Source organism: Solanum tuberosum, unplaced genomic scaffold, assembly GCF_000226075.1.
Source record: "Solanum tuberosum cultivar DM 1-3 516 R44 unplaced genomic scaffold, SolTub_3.0 scf00188, whole genome shotgun sequence".
NCBI lineage: Eukaryota > Viridiplantae > Streptophyta > Magnoliopsida > Solanales > Solanaceae > Solanum > Solanum tuberosum.
This window is the reverse complement of record NW_006239119.1, coordinates 743,521-758,164: the sequence shown is the minus strand read 5'-3', so window position 1 is coordinate 758,164 and position 14,644 is coordinate 743,521. Positions and strand designations below refer to the sequence as shown.

The following is a 14,644-nucleotide window of genomic DNA, read 5'->3' as shown; positions in this document are numbered from 1 at the left end:
GAACTGAAATAAATTCGGTTCAGTTCGGTTTTTACAATTTCGGTTCGGTTTAGTTCGGTTAATTTTTTCGGTTCGAATATCACCAACACATACATGAAACACTGATCAGTAACACACTAACACATACACACTACATATCAGTGTCTACTACTGTACTACCTATGCTATCCTTGATCAAAGTAAGTGTACATTACTATTATGCAGATAATGTTTTTCCTACCTACTAGGTAAGTGTACACTACCTACTATGTACTACCTACGCTACCTACAAATTATGTGCACTTTGTATGGTCAATCAATCAATTATTGATGTGCACTTAATAAGTGACTATCTTGCACACATACTAATTGCAAAAACTAAGTGCACGTTGCACTAGTGCTTACTGCCTGTGGGAACTGGGAAGAATATAATTGAATATCATCAAGACATTAACACATACATGAATGATGAAACACTAATCACTAATTTACTATTCAAAAGCAAAATTACAAAGTGGCACTTCAAGTTCAAGATTGCAACAAAAAGCTAAGAAACCAAGAGTATTAGACATCAATAATAGTACAAAACAAGAACCAGCAGTCCAACAATACAAAATAATAATTAGTAGTCAAAACAAGAACCAACAAGACAAAATAAGAATCAGTAACAACACTGCAGTCCAACTCTATCAGAAGAAAGTTGGCATTCCTTGTGTGCATTTCATTGCAGTCCAACAACAACACTGCAGTCAGCAGTCCAACAACAACACTGCAGTCAGCAGTCCAACAACAACACTGCAGTCAGCAGTCCAACAACAACACTGCAGTCAGCAGTCCAACAACAACACTGCAGTCAGCAGTCCAACAACAACACTGCAGTCAGCAGTCCAACAACAACACTGCAGTCAGCAGTCCAACAACAACACTGCAGTCAGCAGTCCAACAACAACACTGCAGTCAGCAGTCCAACAACAACACTGCAGTCAGCAGTCCAACAACAACACTGCAGTCAGCAGTCCAACAACAACACTGCAGTCAGCAGTCCAACAACAACACTGCAGTCAGCAGTCCAACAACAACACTGCAGTCAGCAGTCCAACAACAACACTGCAGTCAGCAGTCCAACAACAACACTGCAGTCAGCAGTCCAACAACAACACTGCAGTCAGCAGTCCAACAACAACACTGCAGTCAGCAGTCCAACAACAACACTGCAGTCAGCAGTCCAACAACAACACTGCAGTCAGCAGTCCAACAACAACACTGCAGTCAGCAGTCCAACAACAACACTGCAGTCAGCAGTCCAACAACAACACTGCAGTCCAACTCGATCAGTTCACCATAATAACATACAAACTATAAATATGCCTGAGAGAAAATGGAACTCTTTAGATATATGATAGAAAGTAAACTCAACTCAACGAAAAAAAGAGAAAAACAAGTGTTGAATGCTAATAGAAAAAGATTTTAAATTAAATTTTACTTACTGCTTGATAGTTATAACTACACATCCACAATACTAGATTCATTTCCACTATGAGCCATATCTACAAAAACATGAAAGAACTTGTTAGATATAAGCAACATAAATAAGAAATTATTTTTGATATAATGAACACAAAATATTAAATTCTTACCAAGTTCAAGTAGCTCAAGATATTCTAGATCTTCCTCAACATTAATTGGAATTGGTTCACTTCTATACCAATCTTGAAGAGAAATAAGAGCTTGCACTAGTTTAGGAGTCAATGAACTCCTAAAAGGATCAAGAATGCGACCTCCTGTGCTAAATGCGCATTCAGATGCGACACTTGAAATAGGAATGGCTAATACATCACGAGCCATCTCAGAAAGAATAGGAAATCTTGGCTCATTAAATTTCCACCACTTTAATATATCAAAATGATCAGTCTCTGGCTCAACATCTTCAGCAAGATATCTACCCAACTCTGATTTACTACTTGAACTTCCACTAACTACTTTATGCCTCACAAATTCTAGCTTCGTTCTCATTGATCCTCTTTTTTGAAAGTTATCATCACCGCTCACACTAGATATACTCGATGAGTTCCCAGATGAAGTAGGTGAAGATGATGAAAATAAAGAGACTTTTGATGATTTCTTAACATAATGATCAAACAAAGCTTTCATGTATTTATCCACTGCATCAGCAAGTGGCTCCCCAATTGTTTTTCCAAACATATCACCAATTGCAAAACGAACATAATCAAGCTTGTTTCGAGGATCCAACACAACTGATATAAAAATCATTTTGTTCATGTTATCTGGTTCTCCCCAATATTTTCTGAATTTGTCTCTCATACTTTCTGCCATTTTTTTCAAATTAGAATCTTCATTTTCTGTCATCTCTTTCAAAATAAGATCAAGCTCAGCAATTTCCACAAAGTGCACATTATTTGTAACATACTTTGAACCAGAGACCTTCAAAGTAAGTGTATAAAAAGTTTCAAGAAACTTAATCATTGACCTCACATTTTCCCAATCAACACTAGTGAGGACACCTGCTTTAGTTCCATCTTCACAATCATGGGTACGGAGATAATCAAGAAACCCAATATCATAAAAACTATCTTTCAAATGCAAGTTCAAAGTGTTGTGCAGTATCAAGCATCAAGTATGTAGAGTTCCACCTAGTAGGAACATCTAAACATAATGATTTCTTACAAGTTATCAATTGAGATTCACAACATTCTTTAAATTTTTTAATTCTTGCAGGAGATTGTCTAATGTATTTCACGGCTTGCCTCACTCGCTTGACTGACTGACCAACTTCCTTCAACCCATCTTGCACAATAAGATTAAGAATATGTGCCATACACCTCACATGAAGATGCTGACCCTCCATTATGTTAGTTCCCCAATTAGTCAGTTGCTTAGATATTTCTTTAACAGTAACACTATTGGAACTAGCATTATCAACTGTTATGGTAAACACATTATCCAAACCCCAATCAAGCAAACAATGAGTAATGGAAGCTGCCATATCATCACCTTTATGACTGGAAATAGGACAAAAATTTATAATTCGTTTATGCAAAGTCCAATTTCTATCTATAAAGTGGGCTGTTAGACACAAGTAGTTGATTCTTTGAATTGACGTCCAAGTATCTGTCGTAAGACAAACTTTTGGACGTGCTTCTTTGAAAGACTTCTTCAAGAGTTTTTTTTCTTCACTATAAAGTTCATAACAATCCCTTGTCAAAGTTCTACGAGAAGGAATATGAAATTGTGGCACTGTAACTTTCATGAAATTCCTAAAACCTTCCTTCTCAACAATACTAAATGGCAACTCGTCAACAATTATCATTTGAGCTAAAGCTCTTCTACTTTGTGCTTGATCAAATTTCCAAGTGCTAATCACCCCTTCCTTTGCTCCCGTTGAAGATGGTAAAAAATTTATTAATTTCTGACCATAATCTTCGGTAGAGGGAAAGTTAGGACACTTTTTTTTAGTCATATGGTTATTCATAGCGGAAGTAGCATTACCTTTTGTAGCAGCAGCATACGTTTTTCCACAATAATTACATTTTGCTTTAGTAGCTCCATCTTCATCGATGAATTTCTCAAAATGCTTCCAACAAGCAGCCCTAGGTTCCATGGCTTTTCTTTTCTTTGAAGCTTCAATGTCAACTTCAACTTCATTCGGAGATGAAGTATTATGTATGGTATCATTTGAAGCCCCACTTTCACTTATCTTACTTCCGATTTCTGTCATCTACGAAAAAGAAGAAGAAAATATGTGAGAACTTAGAACCCATACGAAAATCAGTGAGAATCACAACAAATTGATATGTATAAAGTATAATGGAGAATCGCGACCAAGAAACTTACTCTTCAGGTCGATGGCTGAGCTCGCCGCCTCGCATAGTCGCGGACTTGCGGCTATTCTTCACTCTTCACTCGCGCAGAAGGCAGAACTTAGTTTGGTGTGAAAACTGAAATGTGAATTGTGAATTAGGAATTTAGGGTGGATAAGAATTTAGGGATATAATGGCTATTGGGCTTAGTTGGGTTGGGCTTTTAGTTATGTCACTTAACAACTAATTCTTAAAAATATATATGTAGTAAATATGTATTACATAAATTCGGTTTTTCGGTTAACCGAAATAAAAAACTTAAAAACCGAAAACCGAACCGAATTACCGAAATTTTAAAATTGAAAACCGAAACCGACCGATTTAACCGAAAAACCGAAACCGAAATTAAAAAAAAATCAGTTCGGTCGGTTTTTTCGGTTTCGACCAAATTATGCCCAGCTCTAGTTATTAGCCCCAAAATATACCATTTATATTATTGGGCCCGTGCATAGCACGGGCAACATTATCTAGTACTAATACAAAATCAACATAACAGAGGAACGGCAACCAAATCTGAATACCAATTGAGTTCAATATATGCTAAAATCACATAAAAGGAAACATTTTAATAATTGCTTTAAAAATGAATAGAGTAGGACTAAATTATGAAAAAATAAAATAGGAGATGGAAAAAACAATTATCAAAGTAGTAATTCATGTACTTAAAATATTCAAAGATAGCGTAAATAATCCATTGTCATAAAATATTTCAGAATACCTTCATTTCTCTATCATCAGTTTATTCTTCTTCATCGTCGCATTGAAGAGGATAGTGATTACTTCACTCATACAAAAACAATGTCAGATAAAACAATTAAAATATAGGGCATATAAACATACAATACATTCTTATACTAACTTTCAATTATTTTTTTATGATCTTAGCGAGTGCAATTCATTTTTTTGTTGTGATGTTAGTTTGCTATGTTTGGATTGTATTTTGAATAGTTGGTTTCAAGAAGGTGTGGGTGATGAAGATAAAAATAACATTTTTTTAAAGATGTGGGTTATAAGGTTTAAATGATTTTTAAGTATAAAGTTAGTTATTTTTTGAAATTTAAATTTTAAATTAATTATTTAGGTATTTAATAATGACTAATTTTGTGCTTTTTGCCAAAGGACGTGTGTTCTTCCCATTTTTTACTGTCTTTTTTTTTTTGGATTAAAGGTTTTTTTTTTCTTTCTATTTTTAATTAATGCATGTTATATTGAGATTATTTTAATTAATAAGTATATATTACAACAAATTGATACAACTTGAGTGAAAGGGAGTTCTAGAATTTTTTTAAAAAAAGTCTCAAGTGAATAGTATTTTTTATCTCAATTCAAAAACACTTTCTTCTTTGTTATTGTTTGAAATATTTTTTTCCTAAATGACATGATGAATCAATTCGTTTTCATTATTTCGTCATAAGTTATAAAAATAATTTAAAATAAATAAATTTAGTTAGTATTATAAATCTTATTTTTATCTTATTTTAGTTAGCATTAAATCTGTTGTTAAAAAATATTGACATCTGTCATTCGTGTGAGTTGATGATATGTGTCTATTTTATTTAATAGTGTGTATTTAAATAGTTGCATAATGTCTAATTACTTATTATTTAAAATTTTGAAAATTTATGGCGCTGACATGTGGCGTTTTTTCTTCTCCTTTTATATATAGATAGATATATAAATGTTTTAAGAAGTGTGTTAGATGATAAATAGTATTTAATAGAAAGGGTAAAATAGACACAAAAAATAAATAATCTCTTGATTTTTAAAATTAGACAAGTATTATTAAAAATATTTTTACTATAATACACCATTATTATTGAACGAAGAGAGTATTTAATTAATTGAGCAGACATATATGGGATCCACTTGCCAAGGTAGCGAAGATACATCTTAATCCTCTTCTTTATCTTCTTCCTTATTAATTTTACTCAACCATCATTAATTTTTCTTCTTTTTAACTCTTCTTCCAAAATATTTGTTTTTCTATTTTCTTGATTGTTATTTTTTTAAAAAAAAAATGCTCACTTGTTGGTGATGATCTAATTCCCACCTGGTATATAATCTCCTCCTTCATTTTCTCTATCCCAATTATCTTATTTCTTTACTCTTTTCTTTTTTCGTGAATTTTGAATTTATTTTTTATGATCAATACATGAGTATTGAATTTGATAACTTTTTATAAAAATTTTGCTATGACAAATGAAAATAAAAACGTGTCAAGCCCTAATTAGACAGTATGAACATAAAAAAAATAAATTTGAGTTGATTCTTTCAATGATTACTTGTATTTTAAAAATTGCCTGTTATATCTCTTATTTTTCATTTATAAAACTTTAATATTTTTTTTTACCTTTTAAACTGTATCAACTTAATTTCTATTTTTAGGATTCATTTGAACGGTTTTTTGGTAATAATTTCACTTTATCTGAGAATTATTGTGTGGTTATGAAAATTTGAATTTATAATTTTTTAAAATTGAAGTTTTATTTTAAATTTGGAAAACATTTTATAATCTATTTTCCAATTCACTTTACTTTGAAGTTGTATTTAAGTATATTTAACAATAAATATTATTTTAATTATTTGGTTCAAAAGATACAATCAAACACAACTCTATCTTAAACTCCAATGTCACAAATTTTGAATTCTATGACCGAAAGCCTAATAATAATAATAATAATAATAATAATAATGCTTTCTATATCCAAAATCCCTAAATATATAATGTACAATTTAATAACACGTGTTTCATTATTGTTTTATAAATTTATTTTTATATATGAATTTAATTGTGTTTGTATTAGAGGCTTATTTTATTAAATTAATTTTCTTAATTATGTTTTAAAAATTTAAATTTGATTTCATGTACTCTATGTATTAACAACAAGAATATTATTAGTAAAAATAATAAATTAATTAATTAAAAGAAATAAGTAAAAATATATTTAATTTTAACGGATGAAGTAAAATAAAGCTGAGAGAGCAACAAAATTGGGTTCATAATAGTTTTTTCTTTTTTAAAGTAGGAAATGAGAAGAAAAGAGAGGAAAGAGTATAACAAGACAAGAAGAAAAATGAATTAAGAGGATAAGGAGAATGTGTATTGATTTTATAATTTTTTTTAATTTAGTTGTGTCTCATCCTCCAAGCTCGCGTGGTAGGGACAGAAAATGCAACTGTTTGTGTGCATATCTCATGAATGCAAATTGAAATAGTTTCTGTTATATGCAGTAAAACCAAGCAGACCGTTCCATGAATTTGACGAGGGTGAGACAAGTTTCAGTTCCGGTGATTCAGGCATTCGCTTGTGAGAAGGACTCAGAAGCAATGCGACGACGTAGAGTGCTCAGAAAGTTTGATAAAGAGTTAGCAAACCGAAATTACAAAGCTGCTAACTCTCTGTTGAAGCAATTACAGCACATGCCCCGAGCCCTACTTGGCTTCGGTTCTGCCAAATTGGTAATTTTTTTTTTTTTCAAAACTTGCCATTACAAGCACTTTGCTGGAGTAATAGTTATGCTGATTCGTTCACTGTAATGGAGGTGCCTAAAATAATACCAGCAATCAATACACAACAACTATCTATGGTTGATTCATCGTCTTTTGAATCTTTAGTTGACACAATTATGTGTTCAATCAAATATAGCATCAAGTTTGCTATATCAGATGAGGAGGTATGGCAGCTTCTTATTTTTAATTCTATTTGTTAATCCACATGCCATAAATTTTTTTTATTTAAATATTTGGCTTAGCTAGATTATATTCATGTAGGTCTTATTATCGGGAATGGAAGATGCTATGGGGAGTGAAACCAATAATTCCCCTTATGAAGATCATCAAATGTGTTTGCAAGTAAGACTTGTTAATAGTATGATGATTTTGTTTTTATGAAAGGAACAAAGACAAATGGCTATCACAGGCAAACATGTAATTGTTCATAAAACAATATTTAAATGATCCAATTCATAGGCAAGTGGTGACACTTGCTTTATATGGAATTCTATTTGACAAATTTAAGGCATGTCTATTTGCATACAAGCTTTTATTCTTCTGTTAGTAGCTACTATGTGTGTACACTATTGAATATCAAGTACATGGCGAGTCTCTCTGTTGTTGTAAGTTTTCTCGAACTGCTCTTTCTTCATTCAACTAATTTTCGCGTTGTTTGTTTGGAACATTTTAAATCATGGAGCTCATATAGTCTAGCTGTAGGTTAAAAGGTGCATTTTGTGCAGCATGAGGTGGGGCATTTTTTGGTTGGTTACCTGGTGGGGGTCTTACCAAGAAGCTATGAAGTACCTAGTCTACAAGATATAACACAGGACAAATTTGCTCAGGGAAATGTGCAGTTTCTTGGCTTTGAATTTCTCAAAGAAGTAAGAATGCTGTATTAGTTACTATGATAATTGTATAAACACCATTGTCATGGCAACATATGGCTGTAGGATTTATTTTATTTCACTTTTCTTTAATCTCTTTGGTTTACTGTAGTACCTTAGAAATTTTGGCATGACTTCCATCTATTTATGTTCTATCTGAATTCCTTGTTCCATAATTGCTTGTCTTATTCTTAAATAATGTATGAGTTGAATGCCTTTTGGAATGTCATGGCGTCTATGCTCTCTTAAACAAACTAATGTAGGTTTTGAAACAAGTGCTTACTAGCTAAAAAGTTAGCATGTTCCCTACCATGTCCATATGCTTTCTTTTCTTAGAGTGAAGGAGCAGCATTCATGCAATTTTGCTGACTACACTCCCAATTATGCGATGGGATTAATCTGCATATTTGTCTCTTGTAGTTGCTGCTATTTTTCTTGTGGTATTTCTTCCTCAATAATTACTACTTTAAGCATCCCTAGGCACACAGGTATTACACGTCGATTTTTTAAATCAATTCTTACTAGCCTTTGTTAGCTTCTCAAGATGAACTACTTCCCATACATATGTTGCACTATAGAGAGGAAGATCTTTAAATTAGGTTAGTTTCTATTGTCAGTTGTATTTCAATGCATAGTCATTCATTTCAGGTCCAAATTGTGCAGGTTGATATTAATACTATATCAAGCAAACGGTGTACCCAGGGCAAGCTAAAAAGCAAGGTAAGAATGGCTTGTTAAATATGTTAGCTTGAAGCTACCGGGATTCATGTAAGATTTGTGGAAGGGTGAAGGGCTGAAAATGTCCCTGAAGAAAAGGTATAACTTTACCCTCTGTTACTAGTTGAGATGACCACTAGCATTGCCGTTACCAAAGTGGCTCAAATATGCGCTTATTTGCCAATTCAGCAAACGGGATCATTAAAAAAAGAAATCAGAAAATAAATAAGACAAAGTAAACGTCGATGGCAGTAATGATCCCAACTATTAATGGAGGGCAAAATTGTACCCATTTTGCATAGTTCATGGGCATTTTTAACCCTTTGCCCTATGCGGAATGAATGTCAGGGACAGTGTTGGTGTAAATGATCATTATTTTGTAGACATAATTAGACCGTGTGAGTCTCTTCCATTTTAGTAGCTTTTCACAGTCATCCTCTAGGTAAATTAACTGGAAAAAGTTTCTATTAATAGAGAGCCAAAGGATAGTTAAAAGATAGCAGCAGTTTTGGAGAGCCATCCCTCTATTAGGGGCGGAGCCAACCTTCTGTGAGGGGTTCATCCGAACCCCCTTCGGCGGAAAATATTACTATTTATACATGGTTAAAACTATGTTTTATGTATATATAGTAGATGTTGAACCCCCTTCGATTAGTTCGTGTGTTTAGTTCTTCAAATTTTGGACCCACTCATTAGAAATCCTAGCTCCGCCACTACCATCTATGCATCTCTTGGAAATAAACGTCTATAAAATTTGAATTTCTGGTTAAGAGTAGCATACTGGAAAATATTGAACAAATACTTAAATTTTATGAGATAATAGGGAGGAAACTGTAATAGGCCAATCTTTGAGTACCATCTTGGCCTATCACCATATTATATTTCTGGATAAAAGGAATCAAATTAATTTGGGAAAGAGTTTTTCTCGATGAGTCCTTCTTTCTCGGCGTAGGTTACTAACGTGTGTTGGCCATGGGGAAGAGAGCTCGTGCTCCATCGCAGAAGGCTCTAATGGCTCAGGAAGCAGCAACAAAAGGAAATCAGCAAAGGGGGAAAAGGCACAACAGCTTGAACTCCAGGAAGAGATCGAAATTGGATCTGAATCTAGTGCAACAATAAACCGGCAGAAAGAGGTAGAGAAAGTAGCTCAGTTAGCGGCGCAGAAGGCTAATGATACGGAGAAAGAAAACCATGCAATAGCACAAAAACATTGGGCCGAAATCGCTCATCTACAACCTTCGAGACAAGGGTCTCCATCTGGAAGTGGAATGAAAGCATGGGCTGATGAAGAAGAAGAGGAACTGGTGCAGATGACAAAGGCCAGAACAGCGTGGGACACATTTGATATTTCTAAACTATCCAATGTTGGTCAAGCTAGACTACATTGTTCCGGAGAAACATGGTGAGGAGTCGATTATCGGTATTGATTTAGAAGACATTGAGTCTGAAATTAGCTATTGGAATAATGCGGTGGTGTGTATGTTCTGGGTGCACACCCTCCATTCAATGTAATTAATGGATACATCCAGAAAATTTGGGTTGAACAAGATGGCGATGCTGAAAAATGGAGTCATAATAGTAAGGTTTGATTCAGTTGAAGGAAAAAAGGAGCTGTTGAAAGAGGGGGAGTTTACCATTTTAATAATAAGCCATTTATTGTCAAAGCATAGTCTATGGATATGGAATTCACAAAGGAGGAATTGGATTATGTTCCAATTTGGATAAAACTCCCAGGTTTGGACTTCAAGTATTGCAATCCAATAGGATTAAGCAAGATAGGGAAACTATTGATGGCAGATCAGAACACTGAAAAGAAGCAGAGACTTAATTTTGCTAGAATCCTAGTTGAGGTAGAGTTTGGGGCCAATCTTCCAGAACTAGTGTGTTTCAAGAATGTAAAAGGGAAGGTGATAGAACAAAAAGTTGTGTATGACTAGAAGCCAACTCATTGCAGGTTTTGTGATAAATATGGGTACTCCACTGATGAATGTAGAAGGAAGAATCCTGCAAATAGGAAGGGGTAACAAAGGAAAATGAGAAGCAGGGTAAGGCACCTACACAAGTTGGACAAAGCAGTGAAGTTAAAGAGGATAAACAAGCTGATTTAAAAACTGGAGAGAAGACAAAAGTGCAGGTTGTACAACTTAGAGGACAACATACAAAACATACACAACAACAGGTTGAACAAGGGAGGCCATCTTCTGAGGGTTGGGTAACACCATTCAAGACCAGAAGGAGCCAAAGTCCACATCAAATACAAGTCACTAGTAATAATTCGTTCCAGATGTTGAACAAATCCATCGAGGTAAATACCCTAATTCCAAAATCTGTACAAACAATGGGAGGCAAAACCATGTTCCCAGTAGGGAATGGTTAGCATGCTATGCTGGAATGTGAGAGGGCTCAATTCCCTGAATAAGCAGAAGGAGGTGTTACTCCTCTGCAATAAGGAAAAAGTGTGATTGATTGGGCTAGTTGAAACAAAGGTGAAAAGCCAAAATATGGAGAAAGTGGTGAAGAAAATGTTTGCAGGTTGGCAATTCCTAACCAACTTAGAGTCACACTATAATGGAAGAATTCTGCTAGTTTGGTCAGTTTGGAGACCAGATTACTATAAGGTGGAGTTCGTGGAAAGATCTGCCCAAATACTGACTTGTAAGGTCTGTCACACTCCTCTTCAACTAACGTTTGGGGTGTCAATTGTGTATGCATACAACACCAGAGAGGAAATAAGAGGCATGTGGATGGAAATAAAAATGCAAAGCTCTATTTGTTGAGAGTCATGGTTATTACTGGGTGATTTTAATTTAGTGTTACGCGCTGATGATAGTCTGGGAGGTAACCCTGTCTCTTGGATGGAAGTTGCCGAATTTCAAGACTATTGATGTAAGTGGCTTGATAGAACTACCCCATCAAGGGAAAAAGTAAACATGGAATGATAGAAGTACATGGAATATGATTTATTCAAAGATTGATTAGATGTTCAACAATTATATTTGGTTGAACACTATGCCTTCATGTTTAGCATCTTATCTACCTGAAGGTATAAGTGACCACTGCCCTGCAAAGGTTTATCTAAAGAATCATACTATTAGAACAAGGAGAGCATTCCAGTATTGTAATGTTTGGTCTCAACATCCACAACTCAATGATAAAAGCCGAGCAGTATGGACCACACACGTGGAGGGATGCAAAATATGGAAAGTAGTGAAAAGATTAAAATTATTGAAACCATGTCTGAAGAAGCTGAATGCACAATATTTCAGGAACATAGTTACTGAAGCAAGTGAAGATAGGGATGCATTGATAGAAGATCAACATAAACTTCATATTGACCCTCTGAATAAGTCTTTGCAGGAAGAGGAGAAGGTTAAACATGACAAGTACAGGTACACTTCCTATATGGCTGAGAGGTTTCTTCAGCAACAGAGTAAGGCCACATGGTTGAATGATACCAAGTTTGTCACACCCCGAGCCTACACCCCAGACGTGGCTGGCACTCGAGAACCATTGCTGGCCCCAAGCAAACCCTTGGACTGTCTTACTTACTCAGCGGAAGACTTAACTCAACAAGGATAAATCTATGTAATAAACTGGAATGTTTGAAGGAACATTCAATTGGCCATTAAGGCAAACTCAAGTCTCAACATAAGATAATGACAATGAAAAGACTAAAGAACTAACATCTGACTGTCTATGAAGCCTCTAAAACAACTTAGATGGATGTCGGGACAAGACCCACGACATCCTAATGAACTAATAATAAAACTGAAAGCAATAAAAGGGATCCTCCAGAAGCAAGGAGGCTCACCACAAGACTCTGAGTGCTCAACTGGATCAACGATGCGCTGGATGTTGATCCTGGTTACCTGTGTCTGCATCATAATAAGGTACAAGCCAAATGACATCAATACATTGAATGTACGAGTATGCGAGGGGAATTCTAAAACAAGACATAAGCTTGAAAGGAAACTAAAGAACTTACCTCGCTCAACTCAACTCAACATAACTGAACTGATTTCAATATAAAACAGTTTAAAACAAGTGCAATATAAAGAAAAGTTGTTTAAAATCACGATGTCAACTCTGTGTGTATGCAGAGATACATATACTCTGAAATGTATGTAAAAATACAATAAACTGTGTATATAAGAATAAAATTACTTCTGTGGGAGTTTCTCTAACCGACAACCATCACTTAAAAGCTATTGTGATGATACATCATTTTGCCTCACGCTCCCAGGGCCGTCCTATACCTTGCTGAGGGTATAGAACCTGAACTAATAAGTGAATCCACTACTCTATGCTAAAAAGCACTAAAGGAATCATCTAAAAAGTATGCCCCATATCGGTGCTCAATACTACTCCCAAAAATATGATACTAGCTCTTATGTTTAAAAACATACTTCTTTCTGTGATTTGAGATAATTGCTCAAAAACTTAGCTCAAAGGCAATCTTGGAAATCAAAGTTTCCCCTCTTGTTTAATATGAAAGCGTTTACTCTTTTCTGAAAACAAGCTCAAAGGCTCTTTGGAAATCTCAGTTTCCGTTCTTACTTAAATATGAAAACATTTTAAAACTCTTTGGGAATACATAGTCCTCATATTATTCTTTGAAGAAATGAACTTCAATCTTTACTCTTTACTCTTTACTCAACTTGAACTTTAAGTCTTAAAACAAAGTTAAAAGCATTTGCAAAAGACTTCTTGAAAGGACTCTAAGAACTTCCTAGACTTGGCTCTTAACTTTCCTTGAATTTGAATTTATGGATTCAAGGTTATGATTCATGTTTATGTTTCTGGATGATTTCTAGATGTTTAGAAGTCATTTAGAGTAGTTAGAATCAATAGGAAGTGTTAGTACACTTTAGAAAGACTTAAACGGGCTAAACGATGAAAAACTGGTGGAAAACGACTATCCGGGCGCGTCCCTGGTGCGCCGCGCCATCCCAACTTACTGGGGCTCCAAAATGGTGCACTGCTGGTGCGCCGCCCCAGCCCCTCTGGCACAGATGGGGCGCGCCGCGCCAGCCCCTCCCCAGGTGCGATCTAACGAATTTTTCAACTCGTTTTCTGACCTTAATTCGATTAATTTCGATTCTTTTCTCAATATATCTTTAGATTCAGGTACCCCAAAACATATACACAAGAATCTAACTCAAAGCAACTTTAATAATCAACATTAAAGTCTCAAGAACTCCTCAATCTTATCCCAAATTCAAGAACGAAACTAATTAAAGAATACAACTCAAGAACATCAAATTGTCAATCGTTTTAGGACGAAAATACGCTGAATTAAACATGCTTGGCGCGTGGGTGAATTAACCCAACGCTATGTGATCTCACATACACGTAGGGATCACCCTTGACGAAATCCACAAGCGATTCCTTACGAAGACGACGAATCTTGAACTTTCTTCTCCTTTCTCCTCTTTTCTCTTTTCTCCAAGCCCTAGCGTGAACTTCAACTTTTCTAAACTGACTAAAATCTGATTTGACCCCAATTAATTACCCAAAAATGTAATAAAATAATTGGGCAAGGAAAATACCATAATGCCCTTCTAAAATTAGGATTAGACTTTCCTTATTTGAACAACCCATATTCAAATAGGCATATCTCACTCATACGAACTCGGAATCGCGCAAACTCAGCGGCGTTGGAAAGATTATTCCAAGAGCTTTCCTACCATA

General features: G+C 34.9%; 3 protein-coding genes across 7 annotated transcripts in view; 2 read left to right on the top strand and 1 right to left on the bottom strand.

Annotated features, from left to right (window-relative positions):
- LOC107062070 (putative protein TPRXL) overlaps positions 1-1,324 on the top strand; it is a 2,632-nt gene extending 1,308 nt beyond the window's left edge. Inside the window, exon 2 of the mRNA XM_015312291.1 lies at positions 710-1,324. Within this exon, the coding sequence (XP_015167777.1) occupies positions 710-1,324 (615 nt within the window). The remainder of the gene's footprint in view (positions 1-709) is intronic.
- Positions 1,267-3,927, bottom strand: LOC107062069 (zinc finger BED domain-containing protein RICESLEEPER 2-like). The gene is made up of 4 exons (XM_015312290.1): positions 3,832-3,927; positions 2,665-3,715; positions 1,617-2,570; positions 1,267-1,526 (listed from the first exon to the last, which is right to left on the bottom strand). The coding sequence occupies exons 2-4, from the start codon at positions 3,713-3,715 to the stop codon at positions 1,483-1,485; spliced, it is 2,049 nt and encodes a 682-aa protein (XP_015167776.1). The 5' UTR covers positions 3,832-3,927; the 3' UTR covers positions 1,267-1,482.
- Positions 3,928-5,847: 1,920 nt separating this feature from the next.
- Positions 5,848-14,644, top strand: part of LOC102583329 (uncharacterized) — a 19,784-nt gene continuing 10,987 nt past the window's right edge. Inside the window, exons 1-6 of one of the 5 annotated variants that reach the window (XM_015312278.1) lie at positions 5,848-5,910; positions 7,089-7,316; positions 7,400-7,531; positions 7,629-7,709; positions 8,093-8,233; positions 8,900-8,956. In XM_015312278.1, coding sequence (XP_015167764.1) covers positions 7,110-7,316; positions 7,400-7,531; positions 7,629-7,709; positions 8,093-8,233; positions 8,900-8,956 — 618 coding nt within the window. In that variant the 5' untranslated portion in view covers positions 5,848-5,910; positions 7,089-7,109. Of the gene's footprint in view, positions 5,911-6,925; positions 7,317-7,399; positions 7,532-7,628; positions 7,710-8,092; positions 8,234-8,899; positions 8,957-14,644 lie in introns of those variants that run through there. The other 4 variants (XM_006355203.2, XR_001474406.1, XM_006355202.2 and 1 more) reach the window with 4 other exon arrangements.

Bases quoted from the DNA above. Each gene is read 5' to 3' on its own strand.
- LOC107062069 (XM_015312290.1), bottom strand. From the start codon at position 3,715: ATGACAGAAATCGGAAGTAAGATAAGTGAAAGTGGGGCTTCAAATGAT. The intron at 2,571-2,664 runs GTAAGAAATCAT...TGCATTTGAAAG, and splicing joins TGAATCTCAATTGATAACTT to ATAGTTTTTATGATATTGGG. The intron at 1,527-1,616 runs GTAAGAATTTAA...ATGTTTTTGTAG, and splicing joins TCTTGAGCTACTTGAACTTG to ATATGGCTCATAGTGGAAAT.